The 11,582-nt window shown below is 37.9% G+C and overlaps 1 protein-coding gene across 2 annotated transcripts in view; it reads left to right on the forward strand.

Annotated features, from left to right (window-relative positions):
* The window catches only part of sulf2b (sulfatase 2b), a 368,243-nt gene that overhangs the window by 305,913 nt on the left and 50,748 nt on the right, over nt 1-11,582 (forward strand). For both annotated transcript variants that reach the window (XM_028811624.2, XM_028811627.2), the window contains 3 exons: nt 3,087-3,256; nt 9,788-9,938; nt 10,303-10,478. In XM_028811624.2, coding sequence (XP_028667457.2) covers nt 3,087-3,256; nt 9,788-9,938; nt 10,303-10,478 — 497 coding nt within the window. The remainder of the gene's footprint in view (nt 1-3,086; nt 3,257-9,787; nt 9,939-10,302; nt 10,479-11,582) is intronic.

Raw genomic sequence — 11,582 nt, forward strand, 5'->3', positions numbered from 1 at the left:
CTGGATATCATGGCTGGCCTGTACACTGGTATTGTGAGAGCTGTGCAGAGTGCAGAACCTCTGCATCTTTCCCAGTTGATTCTGGGGTTCATCAGGGGTGTGTTCTTGCTCCTACTCTATTCAATGCTTGTATGGACTGGGTGTTAGGCAAGGTCATGGGGTCCAGTGGCTGTGGGGCATCTGTTGGTGAAAAAAGATTCACTGATCTTGACTTTGTTGACGATGCTGTGATCTTCGCGGAGTCAATGGAAGCTCTGATTGGGGCTCTCGAGAGACTGAGTGAGGAGTCTGAGTGTCTGGGCTTGCGCGTGTCCTGGATAGAAACCAAGATAAAGGCCTTTAATGATCTCTTGGACACAGCGATCAGCAGTGTGTCTGTCTCCGGAGAGAGTGTTGACCTTGTCAAGAGGTTTACTTACCTCAGCAGGAACATTCATGTCTCTGGTGACTTTTCCTATGAAGTCAGTAGATGGATTAGGAGAGCATGGGGGGGTTATGAGGTCGCTGGAAAGGGGTGTGTGACGAAGACTGGACTCTTCTTTACTGTGTCTCTTTGGAGAATCCTTGGGTACCACTGGTTTCAGTTTGTGTCAAATGAGCTCACAGAGTCCCGAATGAGGCACATTACCTGCATTGTGAGGGAGCGTCAGTTCTGGCACTACGGCCATGTGGCACAATTCCCTGAGGATGATCCTCAATGTTGACGCCCCAAGCAGCTGGACCAGGCCAAGGAGACACCCATGTAACACTTGCCTTAGGCAGATAGATGGTCATTTCCAGAGGGTGGGACTGGACCATGTGTCTGCCTGGAGGATTGTCAACCAGGATCTCGAGCTGTTTCATCGTGTGGTGGGTGTGGCAACGCGCTGTACCAGTGCATGCTCCCCAATCTGATTAGACCTGATCTCAGCTTGTGTTTACAGCCCCTTTTCATTATACGGTACTTACATCTTCAGGGAACAATATTCTTTTTCATATCATTGATTGACAGGTTGATTCCTTTGAATTAATTTATTTTCTTTTTATTGAAAAGATTTTCATTCACAATTTGAATAAAATAACTGGTAATATGTAGGGGTGCATGCTATATGGTATGATTGCTACCATATTGCTTTCAGAAGGTATTCAGATACCTTCACATTTTTACAATTTACTATTGTGCAACTTTCTGCTAAAATCATTTAAATTCTTTTTTCCCTACATCAACCTATACTCAATTCCCTAAAATTACAAAAAGACAACCAGAATTTTAGAATACATTTTTTAAATAAAAAACTGAAATACTACATTGAAGCAAGTATTCAGACCTTTAGTTATGACACTTGAAATGTGCCTCAGTTGCGTCCCATTCTGTGGATCATCTTTAAGATGTTTCTACACCGTGTTTGGAGTCCACTTGTAGTCAATTCAATTGATGGGATATGATTAGGAAAGGCACACACTTGTCTACAGAAGGTCCCACAGGTAACAAAGTGTAACAGGAAAAAAAAACAAGCCATTAGTTTGAAGGAATTCCCTGCAGAGTTTACAGACAGGATCGTGTTAGGGCAAGGCCACAAAAAAAATTCTGCAGCCTTGAATGCTTTCAAGAGCACATTGGCTTCCATTTATCTTGAATGAAAGGAGTTTAGAACACCCACAGCTTTAGGGTTGGCCATCCAGTCAAACTGAGCCCTCAGAGGAGAAGGACCTTGATAAGAGAGTTAACCAGGAACCATATGGTCAATCTGGCTCAGTTTCAGAGAACCAGTTTGGAGATGGGAGAAACTTCCAAAAGTACATCCCCCACTGCAGCACTCCACTAACCTGGGCTTTAACACAAGAGTGGCTAGACAACATTTGAAAGCTCGCTTTTAGTTTGCAAAAAAGCAACTAAAGGACTCTCAGATTGTGAGAAATAAGATTCTCTAGTCTGATGAAACCAAGAATAAACTGTTTGGCATCAGTCCTAAGCATCACATCTGGAGGAAACCAGATACCACTCCCCAGCACTCAATACCATTTCATGGTGATGTCTAAGTCATGGTGTGGGACTGTTTTTTAGTGGCAGAGAGTGGAAGACTAGTAAGGGTTAAGGGAAAGTTAAATGAAGCAAAGTAGAGAGATATCCTTAATTAAAACCTGCTCAAGAGCACTCTGGACTTTAGGCTGGGCCTCACTGTTAAGATAAGCAGTGGACAATGAATGAGTGAATGAAAGAATGAATGCATTAATATTTTTAATTAAGATATTTTTCCAAAAAAAAAATTAATGGAAATGAGCTGACAGTTGTATTTACTTATCACGTCCTTATTTTTGTTATGTAATGCATTTTTTAATTCATGAGATGCTGCTTCTTTAAATTGTTTTGTGTTAAATGGTAAGATTAACTGATTCTTGGCATTTTTGTTAACTAGAGCCTACTTTTATTATATTTTTCTACCTGTTGTAAACATTTCGGTACACAGCATTCTTTCTTCTATGATATTGGTATTTGTATAATTGTGTTAATGTACGGCATTTGTCTACACCCTGTTACCTCAAAAAGTCACTTAACCTACTCTGAGTTAAATTGTAGAAATATTCTAGCAACTATACTGAGCACATGTGACTTGCAAGATGTAACAGATAAATTTGTCATTGTTTTAAGATTTTGTTCCCTTTTAGTTGCCTTTCTTTCATTATTGTTCAGTTAGATGTTTCCTTTCAGTTTAAGTGATTTTTCTTTTGTTGAATGTGTGACTCTATTATAGTATGAAGCACTGGTGTTATCTCGTACAATTTTTTTTTCTTGAGTAGAGGGTTGGTTCTTTGAATAAAAGTTAATTGATTTAAAGGTTCTGCTTTTTTGGTATATTTTTGTTTGATAATTTTATTGTGTGTGAGTTCTAATACATGCTTAGATGCATTGACTTTGTTTAGGTCTTTTTCATCACAAATTAGTAAATGTTTAACCCTCACACAAATACCTAAGATGGATTTGATAGTTCCTAGGTGTAATGATTTTCATAGTGATGAGTACATAGGCACTTTGACAGTGGAGGTCAAGATTCACTTTCACGTTTACTCAAATATTCTGCTTATATTCTTATTTTTTCCCCACTCAGGATTACCTGACCGATCTCATCACAAATGACAGCATAAACTACTTCCGCATGTCAAAGAAAATGTACCCACATCGTCCCATTATGATGGTGATCAGTCATGCTGCGCCCCATGGTCCAGAGGACTCTGCTCCACAGTATTCAAGTGCCTTTCCCAATGCCTCGCAACACATGTGAGTTACTGAAGAAATCTGTTTCCAGAAACACATGTTTGAGTCTGATGAGATGATTTCTTATCTACCAAGTATCAAGACTTTGAGCAATACCTATTTGAGAAAATGTAAGTTTCCTAATGATCAAAGTGATGTCTTTTCTAGTTCTGATGGGTGGGTACCCTGCATTGGTTTTATACTTCAGAGCTTCAATACACTTGAACAATGTCATAGATCCCAGAAAGCATCTTGTAAGATCCCATGACAGTAAGGCTTTACCACAAATATGACTGAGCTACATTTACTGATCTGACATGTCATCTCTGCACTAATGAAGAGCATCTAGAGTAGGGCCAGTGAATCTTTAAAGACAGTCTTTCTTTCTTAAAACATTGGTTGTGCCTAGTGCCACACATGACTAAACAATCTGTGATCAGTGGGACCTAAGAATATCTCAAATAAAATGACAGATCATTTGGCAAGTACATCTATGTATAAACAGCAAGCAGAATTGAAAAAGACATTGCATCAAGTTTTAAAGGTAAGGGAACAACAGTAACCGCCATAGTTCTTTTATGTTCAAATATTTTCTTACTGTATTGGAAAAACTACACCTGACAATTTATACCTGTCAGAAAGTGAAGTCATATTTAATGGTGTTGATCCTGGTTCTGATGGTCCAGAATGTGATGAATCTTTGATTGGCCTTCATAGATTTGATGAGATCTTTTTACTTCATTGGGTAAGGATTTGTAGGGTATATTCAGGCTGCAATGGCATATGGTACATGAATTCTTGTTAGTAAAACTGCATTAGCTCAGCATGCGGAGGTTCAATACTTGCTAGGTTTGTTCACGTTCATTTGAATGCATTACTGCTTTTCTAGTTTAGTTCCAGGATTTTAAATTCTAACCAGTTTTCATTTGCCAGAATTTCACTCCCTGGTCTAAAAATTATTTTCTACTCCGTTAGGTTAGATTAGATTTCTCCACTTACATGGGTAAATGTTATATTGTATTCTGTTTTTGTGTTACTGCATTAGATTTGTAAATATGTGTATGAGCTCTGATGTTAAATAACACATTTTCCTGAATATTCTGTACAGCTCATTAAACTGACTAGAATGGATGTTTAAGGTGTTTGCTTCACAGTAGCATAATCTAGCTCTCTCCTGGACTGAGCAACACTGGGATTATTTTTCTACCATCATTTTTGATTTTCAGTCCTTCTTTTATCATTAGGCATGTTTACAAGTTAAAGTCTCGGTAGGCTAATAACTTGATCATTGTATCCAAATCATTCAATGAAAACAGACAGTTATATCTTTTCATCCTCTGAGCTGTATGAATGGATATGGGCTTTCATCCATTCTATCCTAAACAGTGTAATATAGCAAATATGCAAAGTAGAGCATTGAGGAGTTCTTTTGTTTCCTTCTCATTTTTCGTTCACTGCCTTCTTAAATCAATTGAGCAACTAAACATAAAGGAGTGTCAACTGGTTTCTGTTAAGGTGCTGATCTGCAGCTCTTGCTATCTTACCCTTTAGCATCCTGGAGCTCAGACTTCCAAGGACAGAGAGGCTTCTGTGGAGTTGTTGGTGCCCTCTGCTCCTTCATGCCACTAAAGCTGATTGTTTGGGTTAGAGAGAATCGCAGGTTTCAGAGGCAATCAACTTTTTTCATTTATTCTGATTGACTTACACTGTTTTCAGCAGTCAGTGGCTTTTGGAGGAATCTGTTTAGTTTGAGAGGATTATCTGCAGAGTAATAAAAGGAAGACAGCAGGATGAATAAGAGATTAAACTGCAGGAATCTGTCTTTTTGCCAAGACATTGCTCTGAAAACTTACTTAGAGTTACTGGGGGCATGGTTTGCAAATCGGTAAATTTGTTTCAAACAGTAAATCTATATTTATTTTCAGATAATACCCCACGGCTATGTTGAGATTCTTCTTTTCAAGACATGTCTTCAGTAATTTTAGATTATGGTTTTGATACAGTATGAGAAGTTATAAACTTAAAAATAACAAGAAAACACTCTGATTTCTTCACGAGTGGTGGTTGAAGTGGCTCCCCACTCAGTGAAGCGCTTTGAGTAGTTAGAAAAGTGCAATATAAATGGAAAGAATTATTATTGTTATTCATAATAATGCTAATTATACAGTGCATAATGATTTTGCACATGAAGAAAGACAACAAGGAATGTGTGACCCGAAGGAAGTGTGTCATGGATTTAAGCTGTTCTCCTTTTAATTCCAAGAATGCTTGTGAGTTAGGTGAACTAAATCAATCAAATGGGCAATTCCCGGGCATCTATCAACTACATTGTCAAGGATACTAGCAAGAATTTTACTTTGCAATGTTGACTCCTTCTTATGGTAATCTGGGCAGAAATATAGTGTTAAGTGGAGTTGCTAGAGAATAGTGGCATTTGGCAGCTCCTTGCCTGTTGGGTCAGCCACTGACCCCAAGCACATGGCAGCCAGAAGATGGCAAAGATGAACTACATCACACAGCCATAAGTTATAGATTTGACAGAATAAAGCTACTGCTTTCCAATGGGACAATATAAGAGAAAGCCATGTGAAAAGTGAGTATTGGAACTATTTTTTGTGGTGTTATTTGCCAGCCCACTGACTTGGCATGTCCCTCATAGGGCATCATTGTTGCCTGTAACATCTTTGCAGCTGTGTGTGGGTTCATGAGCAGAAATCACATTCAAAGATATGCATTTCAAAAGGCCACAGTTGGAATAACAGTTTCTGATTATATCATACAGATTGATTGGTCAAGTGTGTATATGTGCCACACATAAGAAGACAATGAGAAAATTACATACAACCACCTTGAAATGGTGTTTTCTTGATGTATACATATTTCAATAGGATAAGAGGAGTTTTCCTTTGCTAGAAGTAAACCTGTTAGGACGTCGGACTACAGAGTCCACTACTGGCTAGAAAGCCCTGTTCATCATATGTTAAACTGAATAGTGGATTGTCTCAAAATAAGCATGGATTTGGGATAGATAACTGTAATTACATGGACAAGTTGGATCAAAATGTATAGGATTGTACGTGGTGGGGGTGGGGGCTTTCCTTATACGCGTCATTGCCAAAATCTGCTTAATGCTGATTCTCCTGGCTGCTGAGCAAAAGTGCCAGTGTGGCATTTAAAGTCTGTATCCATACTAGGCAAGGGGGTGGGGTGAGTGGTGGGGGTAAGGCTTTAGTTTGGCTCTCTGGGGACAATGTCTACTAGGTACTTTCACTTTTCACCCTCTATTTAACCTTTTCCCAATTTCAGATTCTGTTTTGAATCCATGGACAAATAACTTTGCAAATGGTCCTCCCAGCAATGAGGCCCTCTAATTTGGTTTGGTCTTAGATGCTCATAGGATAAACTGAAAAGTATAAACATCAACAGTTGAAACAGTAAATAATTAACTAGAATCGTTGCAGCTTTTAGGTGCCACCTGCAGGACACATGTCTCAAAGCAGCTACGCTACCAGCAGGGCAGACATGTGTGACCCTGTTGAGTGCTGCATGTTTCCCTGCAGGATGGCTCCATGAATTCAGTCAGTGGTCACAGCCTTCTGCATCACATTACCAGCTGCGTCTGTTGAGGCCTAAGTACGCTGCCTGCCTGTCAGCCTGCTGTTATCTTATTTCTCTGCCTCACCACTTACCAGTGTCATTTTACCATGTCACTTTTGTCCACAGCTGGCTTGTTTCACTATGCCGTGTAGTGCCACTCTCCTTTAATTCAGAGCACATTCGACTGCTACCAGAGGTCCAAACTCACTCTTATTTGTTAAAATGGGAAAAAGAAAATGGACTAGTTTTTTTAAAGCAATTTTGCACATTAAATGGCAGATTTCTTTCCTTTTGAGTGTAAATAATCTGAGAGATATTTTGTCAGTTCTTATCTTTTCTGGTTTGCCTTGCTTTGTGCACATGAACATTGGAGTGCTTCAAGGAATAAACATTCTACCAGATTTATTTGATTAGGATGTCCAATTGGAATCCATTTTAGATAGATAGATAGATAGATAGATAGATAGATAGATAGATAGATAGATAGATAGATAGATAGATAGATAGATAGATAGATAGATAGATACTTTAGTAATCCCCAAGGGGAAACTCACATACTCCAACAGCAGCATATTGATTAAAAAACAATATTAAATTAAAGAGTGATAAAAATGCAGGTATAACAGACAATAACTTTGTATAATGTTAACGTTTACCCCCCCAGGTGGAAATGAAGAGTCGCATAGTGTGGGGAGGAACAATCTCCTCAGTCTGTCAGTGGAACAGGACAGTGACAGCAGTCTGTCGCTGAAGCTGCTCCTCTGTCTGGAGATGATACTGTTTAGTGGATGCAGTGGATTCTCCATGATTGACAGGAGCCTGCTTAGTGCCAGTCGCTCTGCCACGGATGTCAAACTGTCCAGCTCCGTGCCTGCAATAGAGCCTGCCTTCCTCACCAGTTTGTCCAGGCGTGAGGCGTCTCTCTTATTTATGCTGCCTCCACAGCACACCACCGTGTAGAAGAGGGCGCTCACCACAACCATCTGATAGAACATCTGCAGCATTTTATTGCAGATGTTGAAAGACGCCATCCTTCTAAGGAAGTGTAGTATATATGTATATATTTTGATGAGCTCTAGCAGTTTGTGCAGTTCGCTAAGAGAAATGTCATGGGGCAGTGTGAATGGAACAGAGAAAGTGTGACCCATGGTCTCACTCGTCAGGAAAAGGACTACATTAGAAAATGTGTCAATTTGTAACAAAGTCCTCATTTTACTCTGTATCTGTTCACATTTCTTGTCTTGATGAAAAATCTAAATTGCGTTTTTTCTGGCTTAGCAAAGATATAATTAGGAAATATAGGAATCCTGGTATAACTGGAAGGTTGTCAGTATCAGATCCAGTTTGTTTAGGTATACTGCACTTGGGAATTGTGTTCAAAGTAAATCCTAAATGCACCATTTATGCATTTTCCACAAGCCTCATTTCACATATACTTCCTAGTAAGGCAAAGCAGACCATCACAGGTTAGGAGTGCTCCATCATATAGCTACTTAATATAAAACACATATGCTCACTCAAATTCTTAGCTTATTTATTTAAAAAGTGTGCTACTCAATGTGTAAACTGACTAATCATATTTTATCAGTAGCCAAAGTAACAATGTTAGTAAATGTAGACTAGGTCAAGGATTTATGAAATGTATTCTGCATTTACGTATACACTTCACTTAAGTTCTTCAGTAACTATTAGTAGTGTTTAGTAATGCTTTATTATGTAAGAGTACTTTGAAATTATGAAGTACTACATGACAGTGTGATCAAAAACATGTGTATCTGTGCTTATTACAGTTCACTGCAAGTGATTTTTCAGATGCCTAAATAAAATCAAAACTCGCATATAAACCAACTACATGTAATATAACAAATCATATTCACATCCGTCTTTTGCTGCTTTTATGGGTGTATTATTTACACAATAGCTAAAAGTGAAAAGCAGAAATTTGAAATTATCTGATATTTTCCTAAAACCACTTATTGTGCTGAGTCCCTCAGAAGAGAATAAAGTCCAGCAAATCCAGCTGTGTCACATTTACACCCTGTGAACATCTAGAGAAAGGCCAGCAGAACCAAGCTATTTACATTAACTTGAAAATGCATTCACTTGAAGTAGCAAATTTATTTGCTCCCTTGTCATCTTTTCTTTCTTATTCTTTCACCTTGTTCTACGTGTCATATGAATTGGGTATGCATCTGCTGCATTTTCAGCTGTGCCCATCTTGAGATTTTTGACTTTCAATAACGTCTTGTTCTTTAAGATTACCATACATTAGAAATGTTATGAACAAGAGCTTAGTCCATTCAACATACTTGCTCTTTTGTCTCTTTGTTCAAAACATAGGCACATGAATCATACTGTAACTCAATAGTAATACTTTTGCAGAGCGCCTATTAAATAAGAAGCTAAAATAACCCAAAATTAATATAATAATACAGTGGCCATGAAGGAGTGAAAACTAACCATAGGGAGCATATTATTAACTACAGGCCATGCAAAGAGAATAAAACAGAATGCCTAAGTTAACAGCTGAGCCTGCTTTAATAGTGAGGAACTTTTTACATACGTTTGGAGGCAACTTGTCCACACACAAGTCAAAACGTACAGAAACTGCTTACATTCAACTCCAGTTCTCTCTCCTTAGCAACAGAGCACTGCTTCTGAATCTTTGCTCAAACTTATATTCTATCTGTACTTTAAAAGAGTTCTTGCAAAGAAATGAGAGTATTTTCCCCTACATACAGATTGTTAGATTATGTTGCAACACAAAAAGCTTGGAGCTTTATAAACTGCATGGACCATCAGGCGACAGTATCCTTTGACAGAGTGTTGTTTCTCCAACTTCACCCACAGCCTTTCTTGTTATACCTGTCCTTCTCAATACATTGAAATCTGCTATATGGACTATTTAAGAACTGTGTGTCTCATTACATCATTACCTTTTATGTATTCTTATCACAGCACTCCAAGCTACAACTACGCGCCCAATCCAGACAAGCACTGGATCATGAGGTACACTGGTCCTATGAAACCCATCCATATGGAATTCACCAACTTGTTGCAGAGGAAGCGATTGCAGACGCTACTGTCTGTAGATGACTCCTTAGAAAAGGTACCGTACTTGATTGTGATTAACAGAATGAGTGTTAAAAGCAGAACATTTCTGCATGAAATCATGCCTAACTCATAATCCTTCACCTACGAGGAATAAGTCCTAGAGTGCTATCAAGGCCACATGGTTTCATTCCAACCTACCCTTAATTAGAAGCTGATAACTGCTTATAACAGAACATCATTATTCTTTCATTTTTGTTCACTCACGTATCATATCTACCTGGTTTTGGTTCTTCAAGAGCTGCATGCAGTCTTCTGTTTTATTTAACCAGCTAACAATTAACAATGCTTTGTAAATAAAAACAGACGTTAGCAGTGCCTGACCTTATGTATCTTCCCTTTTTTATACTGTTCTTTTTAAGGTGTATAATATGCTAGTGGAAATTGGAGAGTTGGAGAACACGTATCTAATTTATACTGCAGACCATGGCTATCACATCGGACAGTTTGGGCTAGTCAAGGGGAAATCAATGCCCTATGAGTTTGACATCAGAGTGCCCTTTTATATCAGAGGGCCCAACGTGGAAGGAAGCGCCATGTAAGCATTCATTTAGAAATCTGCATCTATGATTCTTTCATTATATAATGCAGTGATCTTGCTGGGTTTTAATATAAATCAAAAAGAAGAAAAAAATCTATTTTTGAATGTGCATTATATGTTACCTTCAAAAATTCTGTATGACTAAGGGACTTAAGTGTGCACTAGCTGTTTTTTGTATTTCATGAATTGATCTCAATCAAGGTTTTTCTTTAAGCATATATTTTTCTAAATTCTGTTATTCCTTTCATCTTTCTGCTTTTGTTTATTGTGTTGGAAAAGAAATTAAAAAAAAAATCAGCACAGGATATCTCTGTTGGTGTTCCTGGATACTGGGTAAAATTACATTACTGACTTCTTGGTTGTAGTCTGGCTCCAGTCACTAATTACAACAACAGTAGCACCTACAGAAAAACAATAATCAGGCAATCCACATAAGTCAAAATACACTTAAAAATGTTAATAATATAGCTTTCCAGTCAAGAATAACAATACTGTTCCAATAGCTCTAATTATTTAACATGTTTAAAAGTGCAATGCTGAAAGGTCATATTTTCTTATTAAGCCCATGAGGAGACTGAGTATTTATTTATTTATTTTTTTTCCTGGAATTAATCTGTTGAGCACCAGAACGCCATTTCATGCGTCTATAAATTATTTCCTGTTAATAGAGTATACTGCTTAATAGTTTGATTATATGCATACAGTTACACCTGTACAAAAATCGATATTGGTGCTTTTCTAAAAGTATACATGCAAACTCTTATTCTCACAACTTACGAGAGCCGTTCATATTCCACATTTTGACTTTATGTGTATTTTGCCCATCCCATGTGGGCACACTAATGAACTTTTCTAGCAAACATGGCACTCCCGCTTATCTATACCAATGGACTGTGGTATTTAATGTGCACTCTAAAGAGTTATATCGCTTTGGGCCACTTTAATTGTCACCAATATGTTCTATATTTTTCTTGACTTTACTGTTAAGACAAAGATTACAAAAAACAAAACTATTATTCTGGGGTGTTGACTTACACAGATTTCAAATTGTAAATTACTTTTAGTTTTAAAATATTCAGAATAAGTGAAAATACATTTGCA

Source organism: Erpetoichthys calabaricus, chromosome 10, assembly GCF_900747795.2.
Source record: "Erpetoichthys calabaricus chromosome 10, fErpCal1.3, whole genome shotgun sequence".
Classification (NCBI taxonomy): Eukaryota; Metazoa; Chordata; class Cladistia; order Polypteriformes; family Polypteridae; genus Erpetoichthys; species Erpetoichthys calabaricus.